This window comes from Lepidochelys kempii, chromosome 6 (assembly GCF_965140285.1).
Source record: "Lepidochelys kempii isolate rLepKem1 chromosome 6, rLepKem1.hap1, whole genome shotgun sequence".
Lineage (NCBI taxonomy): Eukaryota > Metazoa > Chordata > Testudines > Cheloniidae > Lepidochelys > Lepidochelys kempii.
The window spans coordinates 10,123,721-10,141,488 of record NC_136385.1 but is presented as its reverse complement, the minus strand read 5'-3'; the positions used below and the strand labels follow the sequence as shown (position 1 = coordinate 10,141,488).

The following is a 17,768-nucleotide window of genomic DNA, read 5'->3' as shown; positions in this document are numbered from 1 at the left end:
TTAGGGCCTTTCCCCTCTAAAGGGCGCTGGCTGTGATCCGGCCCTGGGCTAGGGGATTGGCTGGCTCGGGGGGGTGGGGAACGGGACCTGGGGCCTTTCCCCTTTAGGGGGTGCCGGCTGTGATCCGGCCCTGGGCTAGGGGATTGGCTGGCTCGGGGGGGTGGGGAACGGGACCTGGGGCCTTTCCCCTCTAAAGGGCACTGGCTGTGATCCGGCCCTGGGCTAGGGGATTGGCTGGCTCGGGGGGGTGGGGAACGGGACCTGGGGCCTTTCCCCTTTAGGGGGTGCCGGCTGTGATCCGGCCCTGGGCTAGGGGATTGGCTGGCTCGGGGGGGTGGGGAACGGGACCTGGGGCCTTTCCCCTTTAGGGGGTGCCGGCTGTGATCCGGCCCTGGGCTAGGGGATTGGCTGGCTCGGGGGGGTGGGGAACGGGACCTGGGGCCTTTCCCCTCTAGGGGGTGCTGGCTCCGATCCGGCCCTGGGCTAGGGGATTGGCTGGCTCGGGGGGGGGGGGGGGGGGGGGGGGACCGGGACCTGGGGCCTTTCCCCTCTAGGGGGTGCTGGCTCCGATCCGGCCCTGGGCTAGGGGATTGGCTGGCTCGGGGGGGTGGGGAACGGGACCTGGGGCCTTTCCCCTCTAGGGGGTGCTGGCTCCGATCCGGCCCTGGGCTTGGGGATTGGCTGGCTCAGGGGGATGGAGAATGCCTGGGGCCTTTCCCCTCTACGGGGCGCTGGCTGTGATCCGGCCCTGGGCTAGGGGATTGGCTGGCTCTGGGGGGTGAGGAATGGGACCCGGGGCCTTTCCCCTCTAGGGGGCGCCAGCTCCCTCCCAGAAAAGCAAACACTGGCTGGAGTTTCCCATTCATTTATTTGTCTATTGCTTTCCCTCCACGCTCTTCCCAGCCTGAGTTTCATGGGGGGTACCTGGTGGGAGGCTGGGCTGGGGGGTCGGTGAGAGGTTGGGGGGCCATGCTGTCCCCCTCCCATTTCCACCCTCTTCCTGTGGTCGCAGCACTGGGTTTGGGCGGGAGGGGAGCCCCCAACTCTGAGATAGCGCGTAGCTGAGGTGCACAGTGCCGGGGGGGGAGGGGGACGATGGCATAGGGCAGAGGGGACCCCACCACAGGGAGAGGCCACATTGGACAGAGGATGCAGTGGGGGCGGGGTGGGGGGCTACAGGAACGGGGAAGGGAAAAAGGGTTTATTTGGCGGCAGTGGGGGGGCCGAGGTGCTGTGGGTTCCCCGTGGCAGAGGCAGAAGCTGCTGTGGGTTCCCTGCGGTGGGGCTCAGACCCGGGGGAGGGGCTCCGCATGGCAGAGGTGGGGGTGCGGGCAGTGGCTCAGGCGTAATAGCCCACAGGAAGAGGGCGACGGCCATCATGGCGATGGCGTTGAGGTTGACGACCCGGCTCCAGGTTGGCTGCTCCGTGATGTCCGGCAGTGTCTCCTCGGCCTCCTTGTCCACACCTGGCTCCGGCACCCCGCTGCGCCGCGGCCCCCCCAGGCTGCAGAGCCAGGCTACGCAGCGCCCCCACGCAGCCCTGGGCTGACCTACTGGGGGCCTGGTGCAAGAAAGAATGTGAACAGCGCCCCCTGCTGAGCCCCCTGCCCGCCCCCTGCAGCCCGGCGTCCCCTGCTGAGCCCTTGTCTGCTCCCTGCAGCCCAGCGCCCCCTGCTGAGCCCCCCTCCCGCTCCCTGCAGCCCAGCGCCCCCTGCTGAGCCCCCCTCCCACTCCCTGCAGCCTGGCGCCCCCTGCTGAGCCCCCCTCCCGCTCCCTGCAGCCCGGCGTCCCCTGCTGAGCCCTTGTCTGCTCCCTGCAGCCCAGCGCCCCCTGCTGAGCCCCCTCCCGCTCCCTGCAGCACTGCGCCCCCTGCTGAGCCCCCCGCCTGTCCCCTGCAGCCCGGCGTCCCCTGCTGAGCCCTTGCTGCTCCCTGCAGCCCGGTGCCCCCTGCTGAGCCCCCCTCCCGCTCCCTGCAGCCCAGCGCCCCCTGCTGAGCCCCCCTCCCACTCCCTGCAGCCCGGCGCCCCCTGCTGAGCCCCCCTCCCGCTCCCTGCAGCACTGCGCCCCCTGCTGAGCCCCCCGCCTGTCCCCTGCAGCCCGGCGCCCCCTACTGAGCCCCCTCCTGCTCCCTGCAGCCCGGCATCCCCTGCTGAGCCCTTGTCTGCTCCCTGCAGCCCAGCGCCCCCTGCTGAGCCCCCCCTCCCACTCCCTGCAGCCCGGCGCCCCCTGCTGAGCCCCCCTCCCGCTCCCTGCAGCCCGGCGTCCCCTGCTGAGCCCCCCTCCCGCTCCCTGCAGCCCGGCGTCCCCTGCTGAGCCCTTGTCTGCTCCCTGCAGCCCAGCGCCCCCTACTGAGCCCCCCGTCCGCCCCCTGCAGCCCAGCGCCCCCTGCTGAGCCCCCCTCCCGCTCCCTGCAGCACTGCGCCCCCTGCTGAGCCCCCCGCCTGTCCCTGCAGCCCGGCGTCCCCCTGCTGAGCCCTTGCCTGCTCCCTGCAGCCCGGTGCCCCCTGCTGAGCCCCCCTCCCGCTCCCTGCAGCCCAGCGCCCCCTGCTGAGCCCCCCTCCCACTCCCTGCAGCCCGGCGCCCCTGCTGAGCCCCCCTCCCGCTCCTGCAGCACTGCGCCCCCTGCTGAGCCCCCCGCCTGTCCCCTGCAGCCCGGCGCCCCCTACTGAGCCCCCCCTCCCGCTCCCTGCAGCCCGGCGTCCCCTGCTGAGCCCTTGTCTGCTCCCTGCAGCCCAGCGCCCCCTGCTGAGCCCCCCTCCCGCTCCCTGCAGCCCAGCGCCCCCTGCTGAGCCCCCCTCCACTCCCTGCAGCCCGGCGCCCCCTGCTGAGCCCCCTCCCGCTCCCTGCAGCCCGGCGTCCCCTGCTGAGCCCCCCTCCCGCTCCCTGCAGCCCGGCGTCCCCTGCTGAGCCCTTGTCTGCTCCCTGCAGCCCAGCGCCCCCTACTGAGCCCCCCGTCCGCCCCCTGCAGCCCAGCGCCCCCTGCTGAGCCCCCCTCCCGCTCCCTGCAGCACTGCGCCCCCTGCTGAGCCCCCGCCTGTCCCCTGCAGCCCGGCGTCCCCTGCTGAGCCCCTTGCCTGCTCCCTGCAGCCCGGTGCCCCTGCTGAGCCCCCCTCCCGCTCCCTGCAGCCCCAGCGCCCCTGCTGAGCCCCCCTCCCACTCCCTGCAGCCCGGCGCCCCCTGCTGAGCCCCCCTCCCGCTCCTGCAGCACTGCGCCCCCTGCTGAGCCCCCCGCCTGTCCCCTGCAGCCCGGCGCCCCCTACTGAGCCCCCCTCCTGCTCCCTGCAGCCCGGCATCCCCTGCTGAGCCCTTGTCTGCTCCCTGCAGCCCAGCGCCCCCTGCTGAGCCCCCCTCCCGCTCCCTGCAGCCCAGCGCCCCCTGCTGAGCCCCCTCCCACTCCCTGCAGCCCGGCGCCCCCTGCTGAGCCCCCCTCCCGCTCCCTGCAGCCCGGCGTCCCCTGCTGAGCCCTTGTCTGCTCCCTGCAGCCCAGCGCCCCCTACTGAGCCCCCCGTCGCCCCCTGCAGCCCAGCGCCCCCTGCTGAGCCCCCCTCCCACTCCTGCAGCACTGCGCCCCCTGCTGAGCCCCCTACCGCTCCCTGCAGCACTGCGCCCCCTGCTGAGCCCCCCGCCTGCCCCTGCAGCGTGACGCCCCTGCTGAGCCCCCCGCCCACCCCCCTGCAGCCCAGAGTCCTCTAGAGCCCCACCTTCCACCTCCAGCACGTGCTCCACAGCCCCATTCACGGCCACTCCTTGCTGCCGCCTCATTTCTTGCCTCCTCCTCCTCTCCTCCTTCTCCTCCTCCTCCACGTCCAGGTCCACGCGCTCCTCCTTGCTGTGCCGCAGGCTGAACACCAGCCGGTGTAGCTGGGGATGGGGGGTTGCAGGGTGAGCACGCTGCACTGGGGTGCCTGGGTCCCATTCCCCGTCCTGCTCCCTCCCCCTAGGGGGGAGAGCCCTGTGCTGCTGTCCCGGACACCTGGGTCCCTTTTCCCCACTTTGTCTCTTCCACTAGGGGCGAGCACCCTGTGGTCCTGTCCTGCATTCTTCCCCACCCTGGTCTCTCTCTTCTAGGGTGAGCGCCCTGTGCAGCTGTCCCGGACGCCTGGCTCCCATCCCCCTTCCCCACTCCCAAGGGCTACTCACGTGCTTGTCAGGGATGGGTGGGGTGCAAAGCGATACCCCCACCACCAGGGCGACGCTGGCCAGGAAGAGGATGATGGCGAAGTACAGGTAGTGGACCCCGCAGACGAGGCGGGGGCAGGCACTGGGGAAGGTGCAGCTGCCAGTGCCATAGGCGAATTCAGGCAGCAGACGGGCCAGGCCCATCAGCAGCCCCCCGACCAGCCCCCAGAACGCGCCCTGTGTGGAGAAAGGCGGGGGGAGGGGGGTGTCACCTGGGCTTCTGAGTCCTCGCTCCCTCATCCTCCCACGGCGGGGATGCGCATTCCCCACCCCCTCCACCCTCCCCTGGTCTCCCGCTCCCCGGACGCCTGGGTCCCCCCCCCCGTCCGTCCGCCCTGTGCCCGACACTTGGGTCCCCCACACCCTCCATGCCACCCCTCCCCCATCCTTCCACTGCCTAGACACTGGGTTCCCCCCACTCCTCCCCACTGCCTGGAAGCCTGGGTCCCTCTCTCCCTCCCTCCTTCTGCTGCCTGCTGTGGACACCGGCAGACCGGGTGTCAGCTCGGGCCAAGGCCTCTGGAGCTCAGCTGGACACTGAGGCCCGCACAGCTGGGCCCCAGCCTCCCCCCCGTGTGTTAGCGTTGTTAAATAAGGTCGGCGGGGTTAGTGTGTAGACTTGCGGAAGCATTTGTACATTGCTGTGTAAACGTCTGGGGTCGGGCTGGAGCCCGGGCTCTGGGACCCTCTGACCCCGCAGGCTCCTAGACCCTGGCCCGCGCCCGGCCGTGTACACAGCAACAAAACAGCCCCGCAGCCCAAAGCTGAGTGGGCCAGACTCAGAGACACCAGACAGCCCAATGCGGAGCATCAGAGGAAGAGGAGATGCCCATGAGGCCTTGTCCCGCCAGCTTAAATTCTGGGGGAAGGGAATAAAAACCCCTGCCAGGAAGAATGGCCCCTTCTCGCCATCCCCGGTCACCTGGGTCCCTCGGCTCCCCCACCCTTGACCCCTCCTCCCCATCTCCAGATACCTGGGTTCCCCACTCCGCCGGCCCCTTCTCACCATCCCCGGACACCTGGGTCCCTCCCTCCCCCTCCCCGGTCCATCTCCGAATGCCTGGGTCCCCTGGCACTCCACGGGCTCGTTGACCCTCTTAACGAACAGGGCGAGGAAGAAGACGGCGGCGATGGGTGGCGCCAGGTAGCTGGCGATGGACTGGATGTAATCGAAGAGCTGCCCACTCTGCGCTGCCTGCACCACTGGGATCCAGGCAATGCTGATGGCCACCATGCACAAGATCCACACCCTGCCCAGAGACCAGGGTGAGGGGCAGGGGCATGGCTGGGCCCACAGGGAGCTCAGAGGCACAGCCCTCCCCGCAGCACAGTGCCCCGAGCCCACCCTCACCTGCCCACAATCAGCAGCTCCTTGCTCCTGGCCCGGGGCCGCAGGCGGTTGTAGATGTCCATGGTGAATAGGGTGCTGCTGCTATTGAAGATGGAGGCCAGGGAGCTCATCAGGGCGGCCAGCATCACGGCCAGCATCAACCCCCGCAGACCTGTAGGGGGCGACAGAGAGTCATATGGCCCCTGCCCTGCAGCCCAGCGCCCCCTGCCGAGCCCCCCGCCCGCTCCCTGCAGCCCAGCGCCCCCTGCCGAGCCCCCGCCCGCTCCCTGCAGCCCAGCGCCCCCTGCCGAGCCCCCGCCCCCTCCCTGCAGCCCAGCGCCCCCTGCCGAGCCCCCGCCCGCTCCCTGCAGCCCAGCGCCCCCTGCCGAGCCCCCGCCCCCTCCCTGCAGCCCGGCGCCCCCTGCCGAGCCCCAGCCCGCTCCCTGCAGCCCGGCGCCCCCTGCCGAGCCCCCGCCCGCTCCCTGCAGCCCGGCGCCCCCTGCCGAGCCCCCAGCCCGCTCCCTGCAGCCCGGCGCCCCCTGTCGAGCCCCCGCCCGCTCCCTGCAGCCCGGCGCCCCCTGCCGAGCCCCCCGCCCGCTCCCTGCAGCCCGGCGCCCCCTGCCGAGCCCCAGCCCGCTCCCTGCAGCCCGGCGCCCCCTGCCGAGCCCCCCGCCCGCTCCCTGCAGCCCGGCGCCCCCTGCCGAGCCCCCCGCCCGCTCCCTGCAGCCCGGCGCCCCCTGCTGAGCCCCCCCAACCCACTGCAGCACAGCGCCCCCTGCTGAGTCCCACGGCCGCTCCCTGCAGCCCGGCGCCCCGCTAGCAATGCACTAAGGCATTGGGGGCCAGCTCCAACTGCTTACCAGCAGGCATGAGCGTCACCACCAGCTTGGGGTAGGCGATGTTGGAGCAGCCGACTTCAGTGCCACAGATCCGCTTGCAGTCCTCTGGCACCACGCAGGCCACCTCGTCTGGGGAGAAAACGGGGTCAGCTGGGCGGCCAGGCCTGGAGGCAGGGGGCTAAGACACGGGGCAGCTGGGATCCCGCCAGCAGGGGGCAGCGGTACCCAGCCGTCACTATCTCCTGGTGAGGTGAGGAGCACCGTACCTGGGTAGAGGATGCGGCTGATCATGCCTGGCATCACCATGAGGAACATGGGCAACAGCTTCAGGTACCCACAGAGGATGCAGCCGGCTTTGACGTGGGTCAGGCTCCTGCCCGCTAGGCAACGCTGCACAATCACCTGTGAACAGGGAATGCCCCCGTGGCAGGCCCCACACCCTGAGCCAGCCAGTCCCCACCCTGGGGCTGGATGGGAACCGGCGCCCCCAGAGGGGAAAGGCCCCGGGCCCCACTCCCCGCCCCCATACCTGGTCACTGCACCAGTACCAGGTGGAGATGATGGTGAGGCCGAAGATTAGCGCTGGCCAGGGGAGGTCTCCCGTCAGGGGGTCGCGGAGGAGGTGGAAGGCGTCGGGGCGGGGCTGGTAGCAGGTGGCTGAGATGTTGTACAGGGCCGGGGCTGGAGAGAGGGTCTTGCTGGGAATGGCCTCCAGGTACTTGTCAAAGAGCCCCTGGTAGCCCCCCACCTCGTGAAATGCTGCAAAGCAACCAACAGGGGTCACTGTGACCAAGAGTGACCGCGGCAGCCTGCCCCCAACATCTGGGAGAACTCGGGGCTGGAGTCACCGGGAGCCCCCACAACCAGCACCCCTTCCCTACTTCCTACAGCACCCCCTGCTGGGACTGGAGTCACCAGGAGCCCCCCCTCACCCCAGTCAGGACGCCCGCCCTGTTTCCTATAGCATCTCCTGCTGGGACTGGAGTCACCAGGAGCCCCCCCCACCCCAGTCAGGACGCCCGCCCTGCTTCCTACAGCATCTCCTGCCGGGACTGGAGTCACCGGGAGCCCCCCACAACTGGCACCCCCTCCCCACTCCCTACAGCACCCCCTGCTGGGTATGGAGGCACCGGGAGCCCCCCACAACTGGCACCCCCTCCTCACTCCCTACAGCACTCCCTGCTGGGTCTGGAGGCACCGGCGGCTTCCTTTCAGCTGCAATTCCTGCCCCTGTCCGTGGGGGAGCAGTGGGTGGATCTCACTCACCAAAGCCCATGAGGACGAAGGCTCCCCCAATGATGACGAAGGTTTGCACTGTGTCGGTGTACATCAGGGCTGCCAGCCCCCCTGGGAGAGCAACAAGGGGTGGGGTGAAACGGTGCCCACCTGCACTCCCCCCCCCCGCTCTCCAGGGCCCAGCTGGAGCAGCCCCTGGGCCCCCACCCCAGATGCATCCCCATTACCTGTCACAGTGTATATGGTGGTAATTACAAGCAGGGCAATGACAGCGACATAGATATTCCAGCCCAGAGCCTGCTGGATAAAAACAGCCCCCGAGAACATGTCCACCTACGGGGGGGCGATACAGGATGGGGGGGTCTCAGCATTGGGCCAATGTACACAGCACCCCCTGCTGGGAGAAGCCAGGAACACCACCCACAGCCGGTGCTCCTGCCCACCCCCTGGAAGAGGATTAATTACGTACTGAGATTTTAGTGAAGATGTAGAGAAAGAGGGACAGGATGGACAGATAGATCCGGATTCGCCGGCCCCCAAATCGCTTCTTCAGATACTGGGGCATCGTGATCACCTGCAGGTAAAGGGAGAACAGAATGGAACCCAGGTGTCCTGGCTCCCAGCCCCCAATGCTCTAACCCACCAGACCCCGCTGCCCTCCCCTCCCAGAGCTGAGGATAAAACCCCGGAGTCCTGGCTCCCAGCCCCCCGGTCTAACCCACGAGACCCCACTCCTCTCCCAGAGTTGGGATAGAACCCAGGAGTCCTGGCTTCCAGCCACCGTTGCTCTAACCCACTAGACCCCACTGCCCTCCCCTCCTGGAGCTGAGGATAAAACCCCGGAGTCCTGGCTCCCAGCCCCCGGCTCTAACCCACCAGAGCCCACTCCTCTCCCAGGATTGGGATAGAACCCAGGAGTCCTGGCTCCCAGCCACCCCAGCCTATACCCAGTGTGATGCTCACCCCGGCAGTGAGGTAGACAGGTACGAAGAGCCATCCCAGGAGGAGAACCACGAAGAGAGCCTGGCAGGGAGAGAGGAGAGGGGTCAGGGAGGGGCAGTGGGGTCAGGGAGGGGGTGATGGGGGGGGAGGGAGTTCTGGGCACTCGAAATCACTTACATTCCACTCGAAGCCGGCCACAGCCAGGCCACTGGCGGCACCGGTGCCAGCCAGCCCCACGAAGTGCCCACTGCCGATGTTGCTGGCAAAGAGAGACGCGCCCACCTGCAGCATAGCCGGAGGGAGAGGGACTGGGCTATGGATAGGTGCACGGAGCACTGCCCCTAACCCCAACCCCCTGCCCCTGGGCACTGCCCCTAACCCCAACCCCCTGCCCCCGGGCACTGCCCCAAACCCCAACCCCCTGCCCCCTGCCCCTAACCCCAACCCCCTGCCCCCGGGCACTGCCCCAAACCCCAACCCCCTGCCCCCTGCCCCTAACCCCAACCCCCTGCCCCCGGGCACTGCCCCAAACCCCAACCCCCTGACCCCGGGCACTGCCCCTAACCCCAACCCCCTGCCCCCGGGCACTGCCCCTAACGCCAACCCCCTGCCCCCGGGCACTGCCCCTAACCCCAACCCCCTGCCCCAGGCACTGCCCCTAACCCCAACCCCCTGCCCCCAGGCACTGCCCCTAATGCCAACCCCCTGCCCCGGGCACTGCCCCTAACCCCAACCCCCTGCCCCCAGGCACTGCCCCTAATGCCAACCCCCTGCCCCCAGGCACTGCCCCTAACCCCAACCCCCTGCCCCGGGCACTGCCCCTAACCCCAACCCCCTGCCCCCAGGCACTGCCCCTAATGCCAACCCCCTGCCCCCGGGCACTGCACCTAACCCCAACCCCCTGCCCCCGGGCACTGCCCCTAATGCCAACCCCCTGCCCCCGGGCACTGCCCCTAAGCCCAAGCCCCTGCCCCTGGGCAGTGCCCCTAAAGCCAGCCCCTGCCCCCGGGCACTGCCCCTAACCCCAATCCCCTGCCCCCAGGCACTGCCCCTAACGCCAACCCCCTGCCCCGGGCACTGCCCCTAACCCCAACCCCCTGCCCCCAGGCACTGCCCCTAATGCCAACCCCCTGCCCCCGGGCACTGCCCCTAACCCCAACCCCCTGCCCCGGGCACTGCCCCTAACCCCAACCCCCTGCCCCCGGGCACTGCCCCTAAAGCCAGCCCCTGCCCCCGGGCACTGCCCCTAACCCCAACCCCCTGCCCCTGGGCACTGCCCCTAAAGCAAGCCCCTGCCCCTGGGCACTGCCCCTAATGCCAACCCCCTGCCCCCGGGCTCTGCCCCTAACCCCAACCCCCTGCCCCGGGCACTGCCACTAACGCCAACCCCTGCCCCGGGCAATGCCCCTAATGCCAACCCCCTGCACCCGGGCACTGCCCCTAACCCCAACCCCCTGCCTCGGGCACTGCCCCTAACACCACCCCCTGCCCCGGGTACTGCCCCTAACGCCAACCCCCTGCCCCGGGCACTGCCCCTAACGCCAACCCCCTGCCCCCAGGCACTGCCCCTAACGCCAACCCCCTGCCCCGGGCACTGCCCCTAATGCCAACCCCCTGCCCCGGGCACTGCCCCTAATGCCAGCCCCCTGCCCCTGGGCACTGCCCCTAACCCCAACCCCCTGCCCCCGGGCACTGCACCAACCCCAACCTCCTGCCCCTGGGCACTGCCCCTAATGCCAACCCCCTGCCCCGGGCACTGCCCCTAAAGCCAGCCCCTGCCCCCGGGCACTGCCCCTAACCCCAACCCCCTGCCCCGGGCACTGCCCCTAACCCCAACCCCCTGCCCCCGGGCACTGCCCCTAAAGCCAGCCCCTGCCCCCGGGCACTGCCCCTAACCCCAACCCCCTGCCCCTGGGCACTGCCCCTAAAGCAAGCCCCTGCCCCTGGGCACTGCCCCTAATGCCAACCCCCTGCCCCCGGGCTCTGCCCCTAACCCCAACCCCCTGCCCCGGGCACTGCCACTAACGCCAACCCCTGCCCCGGGCAATGCCCCTAATGCCAACCCCCTGCACCCGGGCACTGCCCCTAACCCCAACCCCCTGCCTCGGGCACTGCCCCTAACACCACCCCCTGCCCCGGGTACTGCCCCTAACGCCAACCCCCTGCCCCGGGCACTGCCCCTAACGCCAACCCCCTGCCCCCAGGCACTGCCCCTAACGCCAACCCCCTGCCCCGGGCACTGCCCCTAATGCCAACCCCCTGCCCCGGGCACTGCCCCTAATGCCAGCCCCCTGCCCCTGGGCACTGCCCCTAACCCCAACCCCCTGCCCCGGGCACTGCCCCTAACCCCAACCCCCTGCCCCCGGGCACTGCACCAACCCCAACCTCCTGCCCCTGGGCACTGCCCCTAATGCCAACCCCCTGCCCCGGGCACTGCCCCTAAAGCCAGCCCCTGCCCCCGGGCACTGCCCCTAACCCCAACCGCCTGCCCCCGGGCACTGCCCCTAACCGCAACCCCCTGCCCCTGGGCACTGCCCCTAATGCCAACCCCCTGCCCCTGGGCACTGCCCCTAATGCCACCCCCTGCTCCCGGGCACTGCCCCTAACACGAACCCCTGCCCCTGGGCACTGCCCCAATGCCAGCCCCTGCCTCTGGGCACTGCCCCTAATGCCACCCCCTGCCCCCAGGCACTGCCCCTAACGCCAACCCCCTGCCACTCAACCTCATACCCTTGCTATGGGCCCCCTGACATCAATCCCCTGCCCCGCCCCACACTGCCCCATCCTCACCCCAGTTGCTTCTAGGGTCAAGTATTAACCCTCTTCCCTAAATCCATCTCTGAATCCGTTCCCGAGATCGACGGTTAGCCCCATACGCACCCATCTATCTGTCTGTCTGTCTATCTCCCCCGCCCCCACTGCAATACTCACCGGCCCCCAGACCATGTTCCTACCAGCCAGGAAGTAACCCCCGATGGTGCTGCGGTTGGTGCGGCACATAGACTGCAGGGGCGAGAGCGGGAGGAGGGCGTTTTCATGGGCTGGATGCTGGGTTTCTCCCCCAGCTTCAGAGATACCCCGCCAGCTCTGTCTCCCTCCACGGGGTGAGCCCCCCCAGCTCTGTCTGGGGATGCCAGGCTCCGAGAAGGGCGATGGGACGGCTCAGCGGGCTGGAGCAAATCTCCTCTGGAGAGTGACTGACCTGGGGCTCAGAGATTCTCAGGCCGGCCAGGTCTGACCTCCCGGGTAGCACAGGCCAGGGAACTGCCCCAAATCGTTCCTGGCTGAACTGGGGCACCAACTTCCCAGCGATGGCGAATCAGCCACAGCCCTGGGTGAGCTGTTCCAATGGTTAATTCCCCACACTCTTAAAAACGTACCCCTTAGTTCCAGGCTGAATTTGCCTACGTCCAGCCACTGGGTCGTGTCAGACCTTCGTCCACTAAAGAGCCCCGTATTAATGATTTGTTCCCTATGGAGGTACGTACAGACTGTGATCAGCCCACCCCTTAACCTGCTCTTGGTTTCGCTAAATAGATTGAGCTCCTGGAGTCAATCACAAGGAGGCAGGAAATGCACTTTCACCCGAGGCGTGATCGGCCTTCGGAACTGCCTGCCACCAGAAGTTGTGGGGGGCCAAGATTCAAAGAGGGACTGGGTATTTCAGTGGCTGAAACTAGCCAGAGTTGGTGACACAGCTTCCTGCCGCAAGGCTTCAGGGGGGTCCCTGTTAGAGACCAGGTTGAGATGTATATTGCGGGGGGGGGGTGTGTGTGTCACATTTTCCTTTGCTGGAGGCTGAGTTAGATGGGCCTCAGTTGTGAGCCAGCCTGGCACTGAGTGAGGAATCCCACTGCCGTGCATGTGTCTTGCCTGAGTAATTCTAGTGTGTCCCATCATTTTGGGTCTTTGCCATGTACTGCAGCAAGCTGAGGTGTCCGCGGGGGGAGGATCCAGCACTCGGGGCTGTGAGGGGATGGGGCTGGCTAGTTGGAGGGGCCGCAGTGACTTATTAAAGCCATGGGTCAACGGTCGGGGGACTTTGTGTGGCAAAGTGATGCAGGGGGCATACGCCGTACATTTCTGCTCCCTGACTAATCTGCTAAATTTACAACACCTCATTACAGGCCTCATGAGCATGGACCATGTACTTCCCAGTAATAATTAACAACCTCTTCCCCTGTCCCTGCCCAATCTGGAGCTGAGATCAAAGAGCTAAGACTATGAGAAGAGCAAAAAACCAACTGTACAGCCGGGATGAGGCCCCACCAGCCCTTCCACTGTGAGATGGGACCCTCCTGGGGTGGAGTAGAGGGAGTGATAAGCGGGAGAAGGGACAGAAATGTCATGGGAGTGGTGGAACAAGGACAGCCCCATCCAAGATCCTAGCGGTTTGGGTTCTAGGTACATCAATCATGCCAGTGACTTGTGTTCTAGGCGTGTCAATCACATGAGATTATTGGGTTCTAAGGTCTGGCTCCACAAAGGGACTTAGGCATCATGGTGCTCGGCACAGGAACGCCTAATGTTTAGGTGCTGAGAAAAATCACTGGACCAACACTGGGATCCAGAAAGCCTGAGCTAGGCGCCAGGCTCCCTATATAATGAATGGGTGCTAGGCGTGCTAGGCAGGGAGCCAGCTGAGCCAGGCAGTGGGAGATGGGAGGTCCTAAGTCCTGCCCCTCTCATGCAGTTTGCCCCCTTAGTCCAAGCTGCAGAGAGGCGCCTCGCTCTGCCAGCGGCCCAGAGCTGGGAATCCCTCTCCTGGGGTCGGGCAGCTTTGGTATCTCAGTTGTTCCTTGTGAGAATGAGTTGGGCGCCTGCCTCGCTCCCCACAAACCAGCCACAGGAGGAGGTGCCCAGCTTACGACTTCCAGCCCAGTGCTTAGAGCACTCAGCCTGGGTTGTGGAAGCTCCTGGTTCAATTCCCCCTTCTGCCTGAAGAGAAGCCACGGAGCAATAATGGGATAGTCGGACGTGCGAGCTCCCTTGGTCTCTCCTGGTTCAGCTTCTCCTCCGTGGTGGCTTTAAAGAACAAGAGTCCCTGGGCCAGAGAGAGAGCAGGCCAGAGCTTGAGAAGAACTCTGTGGGCTGGTGCTTGGGACATCCAGCTGGGAGGTGGGAGACTCCTGGGGCCAGTCCCCTGGCTGTACCCACTCCTTCACTGAGGCACTGTGGAACAGCTGTACCAGGAGGGACTGAGGGGGTCCCACATCAGCATAGCCCAGTGGGTAGCATGAATGCGTGTCCTCCTGGACACCCAGAGGGAGGCAGCAGCTCATGTGCCCCGAGGCAGAAACTCCGGCGGGTATGAAACTTCGACTACAATGACTTAGGTGTTGGGTGGGAGCCGAGTGAGAGTTTTGTGGATCTCAGGGGAGCCTAAAACTAGGACTTGGGCATCTAAGTCCTCTGTGGATGTGGGCCTCAGCCGCAGGCCCTTCTGAGCCCCACTGTTTTGTGGATGGGCTTCCCGGGCCACAGTTCAAGTTCTGGGGTCAGATTTCCAGGGTCGAGCCCTGGGCTTTGATTCTGGGATCTGCCAGCAACAGAGACATGCTAGGGTTGAGATGGAAATTCAAGTTTCAGAGACTGAGTTCCTGGGTGATGATGCTTGATTCTGGGATGGATGGATAAGTGTGGGGGGGTTCTGGAGACTGATGGATAGAGGGGTGTGTATGGAGATAGGTAGATGTGTGTGTGTATGGGGATAGACAGCTGGCTAGAGGGGTGTGTATGGGGATGGAGAGAGGGGTGAGCAGCGGGATGGATGGGTGGACAGAGGGTTGTGTAGCTGGATAAAGAGCGGGCTCTGCTTGGGGCTGGATGGATAGAAGGTTGGGTATTAGGGTGGATAGATAGGTAGGGAGGTGCCTATGGAGTCTGATAAAGGGATAGAGAGAGAGGTGTGTACGGGGAGGGATGAATGGATAGACAGAGGGGTGTGTATGGGGATGGCTAGAAAGAGGGGTATGTTTGGGGAATGAAGGATGGATGGGGTGTGTGTATGGGGATGGATAGAGGGATAGAAAGCGAGGAGTGTATGGGAAAGGATGGATGGACAGCTAGAGAGAGGGGTGTATATGGGAATGGCTGGATGGGGGGATAGATAGCAGGGTGCATATGGGGATGGGGGATAGATAGAGAGTGTTTATGGGGATGGGTGGATAGATAGCAAGGTGTGTATGTGGATGAGTGGATGGATGGATAGATAGAGGGGTGTATATGGGGATGGGGGATAGATAGAGGGGTGTATATGGGGATGGGTGGATAGATGGCTGGATAGCAGGGTGTATATGGGGATGTCCTTGACTCAAGTTTTGGGTCTAATTTTGGGGTGGTCAGTTCTCGTTCTCCGCCTGGTGGTTCTGGGTCCCAGAAGAGTGGCTCAGGTCTCTACCCTGTGCAATTTCTACCCCTGGTGCCCAGTGTTGGGGGGTGGGAGAGAGGGGACTGGGGCAAAGGGCTGTGTCCCCAGCTCACCTACCCAGAGCCCTACGCAGATGACCAGGACGAAGTAGCCCACGATGACGCTGATGTCGGCCGGGTTGTTGATGACGGCCCTGGACTGTGGCACCCCCTCCATACTGTTGCGGTCTCTCTCCCTGAACCGAAATGACACCTCCTGGAAGGGTCCCCAGGGGCCAGCGGGGATGGTTAATAGCAAACTTGGTCATGGGGCTGGATCTGTGATTAACCAACCCAGAGACGGCGGGGAGGGGGGAAGTAGACTAGAATGAAGGAATCCTGACTCCCAGTCCCGCCCTGAGTTGGGGACAGAACGCAGGAGTCCTGATTCCAGACCCATTGTTGGGCCAGGCACTGGCTCTGGGTTGAGTCACCATGTGCCAGTGGCTAGTATCAGAGCAGGGGTGTCTCTAGAGTGCGATTAGCCTTGTCCCTCCTCCTTCCCTTGCCGTCTCTGCCCCACCGTTCCCTGGTAGCTGGGTGGAGCAGAGCCCATGTTCTGAGCCAGCTGAAGTGTTCTCCAAGGAGAAGCAGAGTGAGGCTGAGCTGAGCCAGGCAGAAACGTGCACTGCTGGTGAGTGCCCCCTACTACCCTGTGCTTCCTAGGGGATGGGGAGGAGGCTTCTGCCATGGGAGGGTTGTCACAGGGGAGGGGGCAAAGGGGGAGTCAGGCAAGGAGGGCTCCAGAAGATTGATTTAGCTTTCCTTCCATCCATCCTCATGCTGAGCCACCTACATGTCTATCCATCACTCTACACCCTCCTCTAGGTATGTATCTATGCCCCTCATTAACCCAACTATCTATCTATCCCTCCATCCCTCTAAGAGCCAACTACCTGTCCATCCCTCCACATCGCCAATTACCCATTCCTCCATCAATCTTCAGAGCCAACTACCCATCCCTCCACCCCTCCATCACCCTATGGAGCCAACTATCCATATCTCCATCAATCTTCAGAGACAACTACCCATCCCTCCATACCCCTACAGACCCAACTATCCATCCCCCTCTGGATCCAACTACCCATCCCTCCATCACCCGAGAGACCCAATTATCCATCCCTCCATCACCCTTCAGACCCAACTACCCATCCCTCCATCACCCTACAGAGCCAACTACCCATCCCGCTGTGGGACCAACTACCCATCCATGCGTCCCTCCATCCATCCTTCTATGGACCCAGCTATCCCTCCCTCCATTCCCCTGTGGATCCAACAACCTATCCTTCCCTCCCTCCCTCACCATATGGACCCATCTACCTAATTATCCTTTCCTCCACCCCCCATGGACCCTATTACCCATCTTTCCAACCTCCTACGGATCAACTACCTAACCCTCCATCCCCCTATGGGCCCAACTACCCATCCCTCCATTTCCCTATGGACTCAATGATCTAACCCTCCATCTCCCTATGGACCCAACTACTCAAAAATCCATCCCTCCAAGCCTCTACAAACCCAGCTACTCACCCACCCACCCATCCCTATATCCCCTACCTACTCACCCACACATCCTTCCATCTCTTCATCTCTGTGATGGGGTGTTGTTAGCCGACGGCCAAGGATGTTTGGTGAGGTGCCAGCTATGCCCGTTTATACCATCCGTGACTTTAACCGCTAGGACGCACTGTCCCTTCGCGGCAGGCAGCCCGGGCTAGGCTGACGGATGCCCCAAGGTCCTAACCACCCGTGACTTTAACTGCTAGAGCTCAGAGCTCCTTCGCAGCGGGCAGTCAATACTGACTGACAGGTGCCCCAATGGCAGCACTAAGAGCCTCTCCACACCCGTGACTTTAACTGCTAGAGCTCAGAGCTCCTTCGCAGCGGGCAGCCAGGATTGACTGACAGGTGCCCCAAGAGTTTGCCCCGTGGAGGCGGCACAACTCAACGCTAGGCTCTTAGTACTCTCACCTAATGGCCAGGCTTTAGAGCCAAAACGGCTGAGGTTCTTTAATTGTGTTGGCTGCTTTACAGTAAACCAGAGAAAACAAGTCAGGCTTATGCACAAATGGTTACCAAAATTTATTAAGCTAGATTCTAATCATGTGGTTACAAAATTGTTAGTGCCTACTTATTTAAATGTAGAGATGTTACACACACAAACAAGTTACAAAACTGAAGCCACAATCCCAAAGAAAGAAAACAAAGTATAGAGCTCTATTTCAAAATATGTGTACACTAAAGATAGGAGATCAGGTGTGGGTGCTTCTTACCCTCCTTGCATCTCTCGATTCCAGCGGTGCCAAGCCAGGATCGGTCACTCAATTCCGCGGAAAGACGAATAAGGGACAAGGCGTAGGGACCCTCTTAGCTGCAGAAGCCTTGGGAGGCTGTCACTTATCTGACCAGCAGATAGATAGTGAAAAGCACTCAAAAATCATGGTGCTGTAGGTCCCCTACTTATACCTCTGTACTCCTTTATTCTCTTTCTCCTTTCTTATGCCAAATTGAGGCTGGTCTGTCTGGGTGACGCCAGCTTTCGCAAGAGTAGTTTACACTTGCAAGGGAGAGAAACAATAAGTGTCGACTACTGGACATTTCTTTTATCAGGGTAAATATTTTCCCACCTAGGATGTTGGGGTGTGTGCATCACGCTATTTAGTAGGGGCTAAGAGCCATGTCTGTCACCGGGCCTCTGCCTGCTGTGAGCTTAATCCTTGTATCTGTTCCCAGAGGCACATTGTAGCAGCACACCTGGGCTTTCACAGCTTCAAAGGCTGGGCTGGAATATATGTTAAGTGCCCTGCTCCGGCTTCCTCCTGTGTTTCCAGCAA

At 64.4% G+C, this 17,768-nt stretch overlaps 1 protein-coding gene across 1 annotated transcript; it reads right to left on the bottom strand.

Moving 5' to 3' along the window:
* Positions 1-1,065: 1,065 nt before the first annotated feature.
* SLC5A2 (solute carrier family 5 member 2) lies at positions 1,066-16,607 on the bottom strand. The gene is made up of 16 exons (XM_078853470.1): positions 16,500-16,607; positions 15,014-15,151; positions 11,458-11,529; positions 8,704-8,808; positions 8,548-8,607; positions 8,054-8,158; positions 7,812-7,917; positions 7,615-7,695; positions 6,878-7,107; positions 6,615-6,750; positions 6,370-6,477; positions 5,531-5,681; positions 5,261-5,429; positions 4,141-4,356; positions 3,702-3,861; positions 1,066-1,562 (listed from the first exon to the last, which is right to left on the bottom strand). Exons 1-16 carry the CDS (start codon positions 16,521-16,523, stop codon positions 1,174-1,176), a joined length of 2,250 nt encoding a protein of 749 aa, XP_078709596.1. The 5' UTR covers positions 16,524-16,607; the 3' UTR covers positions 1,066-1,173.
* Positions 16,608-17,768: the final 1,161 nt, after the last annotated feature.